The 14,792-nt window shown below is 37.3% G+C and overlaps 1 protein-coding gene across 5 annotated transcripts in view; it reads right to left on the bottom strand.

Annotated features, from left to right (window-relative positions):
* Window positions 1-14,792, bottom strand: part of CCDC88A (coiled-coil domain containing 88A) — a 117,921-nt gene that overhangs the window by 20,589 nt on the left and 82,540 nt on the right. For all 5 annotated transcript variants that reach the window (XM_025261047.3, XM_025261046.3, XM_044925920.2 and 2 more), the window contains exons 19-22: window positions 8,334-8,495; window positions 6,632-6,909; window positions 6,252-6,395; window positions 3,296-3,482 (exon numbers count right to left, since the gene is read on the bottom strand). In XM_025261047.3, the coding sequence (XP_025116832.1) occupies window positions 3,296-3,482; window positions 6,252-6,395; window positions 6,632-6,909; window positions 8,334-8,495 (771 nt within the window). The remainder of the gene's footprint in view (window positions 1-3,295; window positions 3,483-6,251; window positions 6,396-6,631; window positions 6,910-8,333; window positions 8,496-14,792) is intronic.

Here is a 14,792-nt window from a genome sequence, read left to right on the forward strand (position 1 = left end):
TTACTGTATCAGCAGACAACTCATAAAACATATACAGAAAAAAGAACAAATTTTAAGTGTACATACAGCTCAGTGAATTACCATCAAGTGAACTCAAGAGTGAACCAGTACTCAGATCAAGAAACAGCACATCAATTGTATTCCAGAAACATCTGTTGAGTGCTCTTCCAATTACCACACTTCCCATAGAGAAGTCTCCAACACTATGGATTCATTTTTCCATTCCCTTCAAATCACTTTATTATATGACTTAATCCCTAGCCAAGGGTGGGTTGATTGCTGGGACAATCATAAGGTAGTCAGGGCCCTTTCTGATTTCTCTTGAGTGGTCTTTGAGGCCACCAGTGACATGCAGGATCTTACCAAGACCAATTATGGCCTGCTGTCTCATTCTCTGGATCTCCCATGTTAAATTTCTGAGTAGTCTGTTCATCTGTGATTTGCCCCATCCAGTGTTTCAGGCTACCTGAGTTAGCCTTTGACAACCCTCCAGTAGCAAAGCTGCTGGTTTCAAGGCATGCCTCTTGACTGAATTCCCAGTTATGGAGAAAGGGGAGGAGAAGACTCAGAATGGGAGGAGTCACAAAATGAACTGTAATTCCTACCAAAAGCTGAGTAGTTTTTCTTTAATTCTTCTCAATTTGTTTTATGTCTCTGCTTGAGTTCCAGAGTCCTAAAAGTGGTTGTTTTTATATTTTCTTCCCATTCTGTTGTTTCCGGGAAAGTGGATTTGTCATGTTCCTTTTTTCTTTCTGGCCATGTTGTGCAGCATGCAGGATCTCAGTCCTTGTTTGTCATGTTCTTCTGTAAGTCTGGACTTCCCTGGTGGCTCAGATGGTAAAGCGTCTGCCTACAATGCGGGAGGCCCGGGTTTGATCCCTGGGTTGGGAAGATCCCCCAGAGAAGGAAATGGCAACCCACTCCAGTACTCTTGCCTGGAAAATCCCATGGACGGAGGAGCCTGGTAGGCTACAGTCCATGGGGTCGCAAAGAGTCAGATACGACTGAGCGAATTTACTTCACTTTCTGTAAATCTATTACCTCTATTATATTTTATTTAGATTTTATAAATCACAAGCAGAATGAAGGTTCCATAATTTCTGAACTTTGCTGCATAATTAAATATATATGATATCAAACTAATTTTTCCTTCCATTAGTTTGTGATTTCAGACAAAAAGCTTTTAAGTATTACCTTCTGCTACAGTCTATTCCTTTTTTTTTCAGTCTATTCCTAATTCTATTTAAGGGTTTTGCTTAAGTGCTGATTTTCTAAGTTTCAAGAAATTCAGATGTTAAGCTATACTCAAACTTTAACGATTTAAAGACCAATTACAAAATGTAAGAATTATAATATTTAAGGCTTTCAGAATTCTTTTTCTATTTCAAAACTTCTATCACATTATCAACTCATCATGGGAAGAAGCCCAGAATCATGTTAAGAGCACAACTGTATACATAAGGCAGATGTCACTTCTGTTCTAAACTTTCCCAATAGCTCCCCTGTTTTACTCAGAAAAGTATTTTACAATGGCCTATAAGGCAACATGGGCTTCCCCTGTGGTGCAGTGGTGGTAAAGAATCTGCCTGCCAATGCAAGAGAACAAGAGATGCAGGTATGATCCCTGGGTCAGGAATATCCCTTGGAGTAGGAGATGGCAACCCACCCCAGTATTCTTGCATGGAAAATTTCATGGGCAGAGGAGCCTGGTGGCCTACAGCCCAGGGGGTTGCAGAGTTGGACAAAACTGAGAACAACACATACATAAGGCAATATATCTGGCCCAGGAATATCTCCAAGCTCATCTCCTACCACTCTCCTCATTTGCTCATTCCACTCCAGCCACACTAGCTTCCTTGAGTGTTCCTCAAACACACCAGGATTCCTCTGGTCTAGATTAACTGTGTGGGCTGACTGCCCGGAAGGTTCCTTCCTCAATGTCCACATAACAACACACTGCTGCTGCTACTGCTAAGTCGCTTTAGTCATATCCGACTCTGTGCAACCCCATAGACGGCAGCCCACCAGGCTTCCCCCGTCCCCGGGATTCTCCAGGCAAGAACACTGGAGTGGGTTGCCATTTCCTTCTCCAATGCATGAAAGTGAAAAGTGAAAGTGAAATCTAAATAAAATATAATAGAAGCAATAGATTTACAGAAAGTGAAGTAAATTCGCTCAGTTGTATCCGACTCTTTGTGGCCCCATTGGACTGCAGCCTACCAGGCTCCTCCATCCATGGGATTTTCCAGGCAAGAGTACTGGGGTGGGGTGCCATTGTCTTCTTCGAACAATATACTAATCTCCTTCAAATCTTTGTTCAGTGATGCCTAAAATTTCAATTTGTATTCCTCATCTACTCTGGCAGTCTTCATCCCCTTTTACCTCTCTCCATTTTGACTTGTACGTAACTTTTATCTTGTAACATACTATATGTGTTGCAGATTAATTTTCAAAATGGTTACAGCAGTATTTCCAGTCCATGTGCTCTTCCAGAATCTTGCCATTAACCATCAAGAGGCTGAGTCTCTCTTTCCCTTTAACCTGGATGGGACTCTGCCTCAGTGACTAGAATGCAGGGGAAATGATGCTGCATGACTTCTGGGGCTTGATCATTAACACAGAGATGCCTTCTGTCTGGTTCTCACCATGGTGTTGGAAAGCCCAAACCAGTCCATGGGGAGAGATCACAAGAAGAGGAGACTAACGCTTTCAGCTGATGGCCAGCATCAACCACCAAACATGCAATTAGCCTTTCAAATCTTTCAGCTGAGGGCCCACATTTAAGTGGAGACGACAAACTGGCCCCATTGTACCTGTCCAAATGCTGACCCACTAGCTATGAGAGCACTCATATATACCACTGTATTTTATACCACTGTATTTTGGGGTAAATTGCTATACAGCCATATGTAACAAAACACTGAAACACTATATATTTTCATTATGCATTATATTTATTGTCTACTTCCTTCCACCAGAATATAAATTCCACAAAGGAAGAGATTTTTCCCTTTTTGGTTTACATGCCAAGTAGTCAGTAAACATTTTTTCATTAAACAAGGGTTAATTTGTCCAAGTATCTGAATATATAAGTTTAATAGTAAAAACTGTTGAAATTAAAGAAGGAAGAAGGAGGTTTTTCTGAATTATTTGTGAATTTAAATTATCCCTAATTTTTTCAGAAATACCTCCTTAAACATTAAACATACTGCTACTGTCATTCTGATGGTTTACCTTTTTAGGCTAGTCTTAATGCCTAAAGGAAGGAAACAGCAATTAAATTTGTTAAGCTCACCTCACACTGGTTATTTAGCTTGGTGGATGTGATGTCCAATTGTTGGTATTGTTCCTTTAACTTTGAAAATTCCGCTTCTAATCTTGTTTGTTCCAGTTTCGAATTATTTAGAAGACTTTTCAAGTTTTTATGGTCAGTTTGTAAAACTTCAGTCTCTTTTAAAAGCTGATTATATGTATGATTCAACCTATAATTGGAAATCATGATAGAAACAGATTGTTTTCATAGCTTTCATTGTAATTTACACAATGTGAAACTGCTGTAAATCACATTTAGACATACTTAAAGAATAGAAAAGATTCTCTTGCCAGTGACTAAACTCATCTAGAATGAGTTCCAAGTCTCTAAAAACTAAATTAAAAAAATTTTAAGCATTAATCAGAAAATATTTAGCTTAAAGGACAAAGGAGAAAATAACCAATCCAGTATTAATTAACCTAGAGAATTCAAAGATTCTATAATTCAACATGAAAAATAAAGAAAAATCAGATCAAACGAATAATCAATCCAGTATGAGAGATGGTAACCTATCAATCTGTTGCCAGATAACTAAGATATACATACTAAAATCAAAATTCTAGTAATTGAGATTTCTGCAAATTATTCATATTTATGCAGTCCTCAATTACTAATGACAAATTTTGGATTAAAAAAAATCAAACTATAGCTTTATCTGTCCTTTCTACTTTTTTTTTTTTTTTTTGCTCTCAATTTTCTTTATTTTCTAACAACTACTTAAACCACTCAACAAAACACTCTACAACATAATTTTAAGAAAACTTCTGCAAATTTTAGGGTGGATGTCCTTTCTACTATTACATCTTTAGAACAAGGTCCACTGACCTCTAAAGAGAGAGATCAGCATATTCTTTCTGTAAAGGACCAAAGAGTAATGAATACCTTAGGCTTTATGGGTTGCATGCTATCTATAGCGTGCTCTTCTTTTTTGTTCCCCATCACATTTTAAGGTGTTAAAAACTGTTCTTTGTTTGGGAGCTATACAAAGCAGGCTGCAGTCTAGATATGGCCTGTTAAGTTAGCTGTAGTTTACCAACCTTGATCTTAATGGCATTAAGATCTGGAACTCATACAAGGTAGAGAAAGCCAAACAAACTTTTTCTCAGCAAGATATTTGCTCACAACTATCTAATAATTTATTTCAACTCATTTCCTAAAGGATTTGAGTCTGTTTATAATAATTATAAATAACAAAATAATACATTAAAAAAATAAGACTTGGTAAAAAAGTAAAATGGCAACACCAGAAACATCCCATCAACGCTCCATTAGCAGGCTGAATCCATGCATGAATGTATACCATGTGTGTGACAGCTGTGTAAACCTCACAGAGGCGTACAGATAACTACTTAATGCTTTAAGGAGAAGGAGATATAAAAAGAATATACAGTGTCCTCAATATCATCCCAAAGGCAGATACTAAAATCAGCTCTTTAAGAGTTTTTTTTACACTGTCCCTCAAAGCTGAGAACATTAACACAGAAATGCAATTCAGATAACATAATTCCAAAGATGCCAAGATAACCTAGTATATGTAAGAAGCTTTCTAGACTTGGCATTATCTAAGATTAAAACTTAGGTGATTTAGAGAAATGAATAAACTATTGTTCTTTAGATTAAGTCTCCACAAATATCTTTTATTTGTGAAAGAGTTCTTCCAGGTTTTACTTGAAGCATTTTTTTTCCTGAGAACACAGCCATGGGTGCACAAAAGCTGGGTAAGAAACCAAAGTACTGAGACACAGAAAATACTCTACTCAAGACCACTCTTCCCCTCCAAGACTGCATACTGGGTGAACTGCAATCAAATTCATCAAGCTCAAATTCTTCTTATCAGTTAGACTGAGTTCCTTCTCTGGAGACTCATCATTTACGTATACAATTAGATTCTGGAAGGTCTGCTCAAGTTCACAAACTGCCCTAGTTTGGTTTGAATTTCAACAAGAAAAAAGGTTAGGTTCAAGATGGGATTTCCACAGTAAATGCATTCCCCAATGTTCTACCTGTAATAATAATAACAACTGTGTCCTTGTATTCTATAACTTGTCACAATTTGGTCTTTCATTGTTTATACTATACAAATACATGCTCCTTGATTCTAGCTTGGTGTTAAGATTATTAAGTTCAAATCCATCAGCACAGAATTTCTATTTGTAACAACTAAATTAAAAAGTACTGAGTATGAAAATGGCTCGAGAAGCTTAGGGATTTTTTTTAAATAAAAGAAACGAAATAGATGTTTAATTCTAAAAATAAACTGCATTAAATTCATAATAGGATAAATACTGAATGATACCCATTTGAATTTTGTGTGCTTTTAGCACTTTCACTAGGGCAATGTAAATACAGTAAACAAATGTTCAGATTGTTCAAATTTTTCAAAGGCTTCTAAAAATTTTTTGAAAATGTACCCTTATGGAGTAGGCTGATCACCAGTTGACAAGTTTTGATTCTGCCAAGGCTTCAAATTAAAAAATAACTGCCCCATGGTAATATGAGCTTATTAATATGTAAGACAGTTAAAAATAAGATTACAAAACGAGTTAGCTAGAAAACGACAAGGCCACTCACTTGTAGCAACTCTGAAAGACAAGAATTGTGATACCAGACTAGTAGAAAGAAAGATATAAAGAATCAGGTTTCACTACATTCTGTCTCAATAAAGTATACAAATGCAATCAACATACAGAAATTTTGTTATATATTGTGGCTTAAAAACTTAAGTATTTGAATAAATCAAGAGAGAAACAATCAGAGAAAGTTCAAGACCCACACTCTTGTCTGAATCACTTATAACTAGCTAAATGATGCTGTTGGGTAATTTACGTATTCCCCTGGTGTCTTTTTTAAAAATTCTAAGTTATGGGTAGTACTGCAAAGGGGTAACATACCCGTTGGATATAATGAATAAAAAATTATATATATACATATTTATTACCTATCATTTTCACCACAAAGCTTCTTGAATTCTGCAGCTACAGTCTCATGGTTTTTGTTTTTAAGCAGCATTTTTTCTTGTTCTGCTTTCAGTGTTTTTTCCAAATCTTCCAACTGTCCTTTCTGTTTTAGTAACTGATTGTAACTGGAAAAAAAATGTTATGCATTTGGTTAATAATATTTCTTTAGAAAAAAAAATTTTAGAAATAATGGAAATGAGTTAATTTAATAAATATCACATAAAGCATGTAAGTTTATATACATTTCCTATATAAATTATCTCAGATCTGTTTAACATATGAAATTTATTACATTATTCAATTCAAATTGTTTTCTTAAATTGGTTTTAAGGTAACAACACAAGAAAAGATGATAAATTACCGATCTTCAAGGTCTTTATGTTCCACCTCAAGATTTTTGTGGGCAGACTTTAGAGTTCCATGTTTAGCAATCAGAGTCTCATATTCTGAAGCCTGCCGTTCATGTAGGAGTTCCAGCTTTTCATGATCTTTGACCAGAGAATCATAGAGAGATTTCAGATCTTCTCGCTCTTTGATTACAGATTCATTTTCATTTTCTAAGGAAGACTGCTGGATTAGGAGTTGTGCATTCTGGTTCATAAGTGAGGTACTCTGGGAATTAAGGGTGGAATTTTCAACCTACAAGAATGTATACTGTATCAGACATCAGAAAAAGAGTTTATTTATAATTCTTTTAAAATAAAAGAATGTTAACTTTAGGAAGCACTAAATAAATCACAGCAGATATATTCATATTATACTAAGAAAATTTGGATTTTAGATCCCAAAAAGGTAGGCTACCATTTAATTTTGATTTTTGATAGGTGTTACATATTTTTTGAGTTGATTATTTTAAATGAAGGTGATTAGCAACAATCCCATAAGAGTAAAAAATTTAAAATGCCAGTTTATCATTTTCTAGAAGTTGACTGACAGTTGACAGAGCTGAAAAACTACTTGTGAAACTCAACTGGTAATTTTCTCAAGTCTAAATTAAACCAGGGCTTTCCAGGAGGCTCAGTGGTGAAGTATCCACCTGTCAATGTAAGAGATGCAGGAGACATGGGTTCAATCCCTGGGTTCAGAAGATCCCTTGGAAAAGGAAATGGCAACCCACTGCAGTATTCTTGCCTGGTAAATCCCATGGACAGAGGCACCTGGTAGGCTACAGTCCATGGGGGTCACAAAAGAGTCACACACAACTTAGCAACTGAACAACTAAATCAAATCAGTATATTCTTTTTCATTTGGAAAAGAGTTATAGAAAGAACTTTTGGATTCAGAGGGGGAACAACTCCACTTTTTAAGAGGTTTCAGAGTTGTACTTTCCCCTACCTGACTGCTCTATTTGAAAAGACACTGCTGCTGCTACTGCTGCTAAGTCGCTTCAGTCGTGTCCGACTCTGTGCGACCCCATAGACGGCAGCCCACCAGGCTCCCTTGTCCCTGGGATTCTGCAGGCAAGAACACTGGAGTGGGTTGCCATTTCCTTCTCCAATGCATGAAAGTGAAAAGTGAAAGTCAAGTCGCTCAGTCGTGTCCGACTATTAGCGACCCCATGGACTGCAGCCTACCAGGCTCCTCTGTCCATGGGATTTTCCAGGCAAGAGTACTGGAGTGGGGTGCCATTGCCTTCTCCCTGGAAAGACACTAGTAGTATTAATTGCACGATGGATCCTTTGAATTAAGGGTAAGTCTAAAGACAAAATTTTCATGCTGTTATTTTCCAATAACCTAACTGATATGTTACAATAATACTTTAAACAAGGGTTTCTACCTGATTAATTATAATTAACTTGTTGAAATGGGTGAAAGGCCATAAAGTCAATGTAAATAAAATTATTTTTATTTAATGAGTAAATTTATTACTTAATTTAGACACTCTGACATTTTTAAAATGCTGATATCCAAAAATTTGGCATAGTACTATATAAAAATACTTTATCTTCAACTAATTGTTAAATTCACTCACTAAGAAACAATGTTACTTATGTCTATTCATCCTTATTTTAAAGCATAATTCAAGAGTTTTGTTGCATATCCCCACAATGGTACATTACAACCTGAAGCTTGGCGTTCTGTGTTTGAAGAGTGGTATTCTGCTCCTGTAATGATACTGTCTGCCTCTGAAGTGCAAGAATCTGAGCCTGCAAATTACTGTTCTGTGTTTCAAGTTGTTTCAGTTGAGTTTTCAATGCTTGCTTCTCTGCTTGCAGTGTAGCATTCTGAATAAAGAAAAAAATATTAAAAATAAAAGCATCAAACATATTTCTGTTTAACAGATACTAGAATGTTATACAAGTGTTCATTACCATGATAATCCAAAAAATCTCAACAACCTTAAAAGAGAAAAAGACAAAATATTTCCCCTGTAACCCAAATTGTAAAAAGATAACTTAATCTAGGAAAGAAAGCAATACTAAAACCTTAATACTATTGTCTCTGTGTTCTGCCTGTTTTATAATGTCCAAAGAACAACATATTCCATTATATTTATTAACAAAAAAACCTAGAATGGGATTGTCGGTTCTGTGATTTTTATGCTACTCAAAAGTGCCCAGAGCAAACTGGGCTGTGTCTAGCCAAGAGACAGTGAACCTTTTGCTAACTCCCCAGAGGCAAATACCCATGTACACATACACAAATATGTAGCGGTCCCTGGGGTAGCAGCAAAATTAAGTGTTTTACAAACACAATTATTTAGAAGAGAGGCAGGAACAATCTTAACCATATGTTTAAAAAATTTAGTACATAATAGACCCAACAGATGTTACATACTTTTCTCCAGTGTTTTTTTTTTCATGGTAGAACACACTTACTACAACTATTTTAGCTATATGACTTCTGGAATGAATCCAAATGAAACATACTATTTTCAATTTTCCTAATATATAGGATCATATTTCAATTTTATAATTAAATGGCTGAATTACCATGCAAATCATTATATTTAAAATGTGATGTTTGTTTTAAATATATTCTCAGGATTATTTCTAAATAAAAACTCATTTAAAAATTAGCATCAAAAAATAGAAACAAAGAATCCTCTAGAAAATCAAAATAAAGCTTTAATATACAAGGCCAGAATTTATATATATTGCAACATGCAAAAAAGATTACAACTGAATCACAACAGATATCTTTATCATTATTTTATATTATTGGACAATGACAACATTCACTCTATAGGCTTTCAAGTTATATATACTACATGTCACAGTATAAAAGTTAAATCATGATTTAATTGATATTATATTATAAAATCAAAGGTGAGAAAGAAAAATGCTTTAAAATAAATGTTGACATTGTACTTCTCTTTTGTTCATTTGATCACAAAGGGTAAAAAAAGTTTACACTAGAAAAATAATATGGGATAAGTTCAGTCAGTTAAGTTGCTCAGTCATGTCTGACTCTTTGTGACCCCATGAATCACAGCACGCTAGTCCTCCCTGTCCATCACCAACTCCCGGAGTTCACTCAGACTCACGTCCATCGAGTCAGTGATGCCATCCAGCCATCTCATCCTCTGTCGTCCCCTTCTTCTCCTGCCCCCAATCCCTCCCAGCATCAGAGTCTTTTCCAATGAGTCAACTCTTCGCATGAGGTGGCCAAAGTATTGGAGTTTTAGCTTCAGCATCAGTCCTTCCGAAGAAAACCCAGGGCTGATCTCCTTTAGAATGGACTCGTTGGATCTCCTTGCAGTCCAAAGGACTCTCAAGAGTCTTCTCCAACACCACAGTTCAAAAGCATCAATTCTTTGGCACTCAGCTTTCTTTACAGTCCAACTCTCACATCCATACATGACCACTGGAAAAACCATAGCCTTGACTAGACAGACCTTTGTTGGCAAAGTAATATCTCTGCTTTTGAATATGCTATCTAGGTTGTTCACAACTTTCCTTCCGAGGAGTAAGTGTCTTTTAATTTCAAGGCTGCAGTCACCATCTGGAGTGATTTCAGAGCCCCCCAAAATAAAGTCTGACACTGTTTCCACTGTTTCCCCATCTATTTGCCATGAAGTGATGGGACAGGATGCCATGATCTTCGTTTTCTGAATGTTGAGCTTTAAGTCAACTTTTTCACTCTTCTCTTTCACTTTCATCAAGAGGCTTTTGAGTTCCTCTTCACTTTCTGCCATAAGGGTGGTGTCATCTGCATATCTGAGGTGATTGATATTTCTCCCAGCAATCTTGATTCCAGCTTGTGCTTCTTCCAGCCCAGCATTTCTCATGATGTACTCTGCATATAAGTTAAATAAGCAGGGTGACAAGATACAGCCTTGACGTCCTCCTTTTCCTATTTGGAACCAGTCTGTTGTTCCATGTCCAGTTCTAACTGTTGCTTCCTGATCTGCATACAGGTTTCTCAAGAGGCAGGTCAGGTGGTCTAGTATCCCCATCTCCTTCAGAATTTTCCACAGTTTATTGTGATCCACACAGTCAAAGGCTTTCGCATAGTCAATAAAGCAGAAGTAGATGTTTTTCTGGAACGCTCTTGCTTTTTCGATGATCCAGTGGATGTTGGGAATTTGATCTCTGGTTCCTCTGCCTTTTCTAAAACCAGCTTGAACATCTGGAAGTTCATGGTTCACGTATTGCTGAAGCCTGGCTTGAAGAATTTTGAGCAATACTTTTCTAGAGTGTGAGATGAGTGCAACTGTGCGGTAGTTTGAGCATTCTTTGGCATTGCCTTTCTTTGGGATTGAAATGAAAACTGACCTTTTCCAGTCCTGTGGCCACTGCTGAGTTTTCCACATTTGCTGGCATATTGAGTGTAGCACTTTCTTATATACCATTCTGATATAACAAAAAGGTGCACCATTTTCTACTTATATATGTGAGATATATAAGTATATTCACTTATACTGTTATAGTTCAGCTCTTCAGAAACCAAAATGTACAAGCTCTAATGAGTCTGGGTATCCTTAATATGAAAAACTCCTACAGTCTATAATGAATGGAAGAGATAACTGAGAGTAGATAGGGTATCTAAGAACAAGAAAAGGTTTACAATGGAAAAGGATGAAGTTAACAAACATATGTACTAGCAAATCAGCAAAAATTACCAGTCTAATATAGGGTAGCCATCTTTATAAACCCATTATCTAAATGAGTACGATATGTCAACCAGGTAATTTCTCCCCAGTGGAAATTTAAAGATGAAGTAAGTGGGAAAAGAGATTCATTCATCTTATAGAATATAACACACCAAGTTTTCTGAAATTAATTTTTAATCCAGGTGATTGATATATAAATATATATGACTGAATAATGAAAAATGTATTTTTATATGTAGCTGATAAATACAAAAAAGGATATAAAATAGCTCACTAATAATTTAAAACACACAAATTAAAATATTTTCTATCACTGAAATACAAATTACACAGTTGGGAATACCCAATGTCAATTTGGAATAACAGATATTCTATTAGTGGAACTGAAAATTCCCTTTTTTGAAAAGCTTTTACAACAGTTTATCAATTAAAATTAAATACACACACAGAAATCTCTCTCTATATATGCTCTTTGGCCTATCAGTTCTACTGTCAGCAATTTACTACCCTAGGAAGTTCCCTGGCAGTCCACTGTTTAAGACTCTGCCAGCCCAATGTAGGGGGTGCAGGCTCGATCCCTGGTTGGGGAACTAAGACCTCATATGCTGTGGGTCCAAGAAAGTTAGGGCTTTCAAGGTGGTGGTAGTGGTAAAGAATCCACCTGCCAATGCAAGAGATATATTAAGAGACTTGGGTTTGATCCCTTGGTCCGGAAGATCCTCTGAAGGAGGCAATGGCAACCCCCTCCAGTTTGGAGAAGGCACTGGCGACCCACTCCAGTACTCTTGCCTGGAAAGTCCCATGGACGGAGCAGCTTGATAGGCTGCAGTCCATGGGGTCGCTGAGGGTCAGACAGAACTGAGTGACTTCACTTTCACTTTTCACTTTCATGCACTGGAGAAGGAAATGGCAACCCACTCCAGTGTTCTTGCCTAGAGAATCCCAGGGACGGGGGAGCCTGGTGGGCTGCCGTCTATGGGGTTGCACAGAGTTGGGCACGTCTGAAGTGATTTAGCAGCAGTAGCAGACAGTATTCTTGCATGGAGAATCCGACAGACAGAGGTGCCTGGGGGGCTGCAGTCCATAGGGTTGCAAAGTCGGACTCAGCTGAAGCAACTTAGCATGCAGAACATGTTAGGGCTTCCCAGGTGGCACTAGTGGTAAAGAACCCGCCTGCCAATGTAGGAGACTTAAGAGATGCAGATTCAATCCCTGGATGAGCAAGGGATTCCCCTGGAGGAGGAAATAACAACCCACTCCAGTATTCGGCTGGATAAGGTCCATAGGGTCACAAAGAGTTGGACATAGTAGAAGAGAATTAGGATGCAGAAACATGTTATAACATGGATTTTCACAGCAGCAAAATCTGAAAAATAACTTGAATGTCCACTGATATGGAATTTATTTAAATAAATTATGGTAATATATACACAATGGAATAGTATGTGGTAATTAAATAAAATTATATAGCTCCGTATGTGCTAAAATAGATCTAAGATAAAATAATTGAAAAATGGAAATAAGGTCTCGAAAATGTAAATCTGTAAAAGAAATAGAACTCCTATAAACAGATACCTCACAAACATTTTCTGGAAATATAAAACAGTTTTCAGTGATTATTTTTGGATGAAAAAGTAGAAATTAGTAGTGTAAGAGATTAACTTCTGTCTTCATGGCTTAGTTTTCAATAAACAAATTAGAAAACAATAAAACCAAAGTTGGCTTAAAGTTCAACATTCAGAAAACTAAAATCATGGCATCTGTCCATCACTTCGTGGCAAATAGATGGGGAAACTGGAAACAGTGGCTGACTTTATTTCTTTCTCCAAAATCACTGCAGATGGTGACTGCAGCCATGAAATTAAAAGATGCTTGCTCCTTGGAAGGAAAGTTATGACCAACCTAGACAGCATATTAAAAAGCAGAGACCAAAAAAAAAAAAAAAAAAAAGGAGAGACATTACTTTGTCCACTAAGGTCCATCTCATCAAGGCTATGGTTTTTCCAGTAGTCATGTATGGATGTAAGAGTTGGACTATAAAGAAAGCTGAGCACCGAAGAATTGATGCTTTTGAACTGTGGTGTTGGAGAAGACTCTTGAGAGTCCCTTGGACTGCAAGGAGATCCAACCTGTCCATTCTAAAGGAGATCAGTCCTGAATGTTCATTGGAAGGACTGAAGTTGAAGCTGAAACTCCAATACTTTGGCCACCTGATGCGAAGAGCTGACTCATTTGAAAAGACCCTGATCCTGAGAAAGACTGAAGGCAGGAGGAGAAGGAGATGACAGAGGATGAGATGGTTGGATGGCATCACCGACTCCATGGAGATGAGTTTGAGTAAACTCTGGGAGCTAGTGTTGGACAGGGAGGCCTGGCGCGCTGTGGTCCACGGGGTCATGAAGAGTCGGACACGACTGAGCAACTGAATTGAACTGAACTGAACCACAACTCTTTTACTTGTTAGCACATTAAGTTCTTTAGGCTCACTCATCTTTGAAGAATAAATGGTTGCTGAATTATTTTCTACAGTAAATATTTAATAAACTTACTCGGCGCATATTTATTAAAAATCTGCTATCTACCAAGCATTGTTTTACACAGAGAAGGCACAGTGATGTAAAAGAAAGACAAGCTACCTGCATTCAGGGAGTTTTTTTATAGTCAGATAGTAAATCAGCAAATACAAAAATTAATTGGTAAAAAGTTCCATGAAGAAACTAAGCAAGGCAGTGGTATGAGAATAAATGGTTTTAGGTTGGGGATGACTGCTTCAGTGGAGAAGGAGTCAGGGAAAACCCCTCACAGATGACATGTGATGTGAGACCTGAATGTTGACAGAAGCCTGTCAAGTGTTCCAGCTAGGGCAAGCAAACAGAAAGGCCCTGAAAGAGGAATAAACAGAAAACGCCAATATGACTAGAATTAATTTGCTTATTAAGTGCCAGTCACTGTTCTGTTTTCCACATATTAACAGATACCAATATTATCCTTAGATTAATAAACAAGGTAGGTAGAAGACTAATATGGTATAAGGCTAGAGATACAGGCAGGGCAATGTCAAATAGGATCTTATGGATATAGTAAAAAGTATGAAAGTGAAAGTTAAAGTGTTAGTTCATTTGTGTCCGACTTCGTGAACCCATGGACTGTATGTAGCCCGCCAGGCTCCTCTGTCCATGGAGTTGGTAGTCATTCCCTTCCCCAGGGGATCTTCCTGACCCAGGGATTGAACCTGGGTCTCCTGCACTGCAGGCCTATTCTTTACTTCTGAGTCACCAGAGATTTCATTATTAATAAAATGGGAAACCACTGAAGATTTTAAGCAGGAAAATGACATGACCTGGATTATGTTTTAAAAATAACTCTAGGGTTTCCTTGGTGGTCCAGTGGTTAAAATCCACCTTGCTGCAATGCAGGGGACACTGGTTTGCTCCCGGGTTTGGGAAGTTCCCACATGCCACGGGCT

Source organism: Bubalus bubalis, chromosome 12 (assembly GCF_019923935.1).
Source record: "Bubalus bubalis isolate 160015118507 breed Murrah chromosome 12, NDDB_SH_1, whole genome shotgun sequence".
Classification (NCBI taxonomy): Eukaryota; Metazoa; Chordata; class Mammalia; order Artiodactyla; family Bovidae; genus Bubalus; species Bubalus bubalis.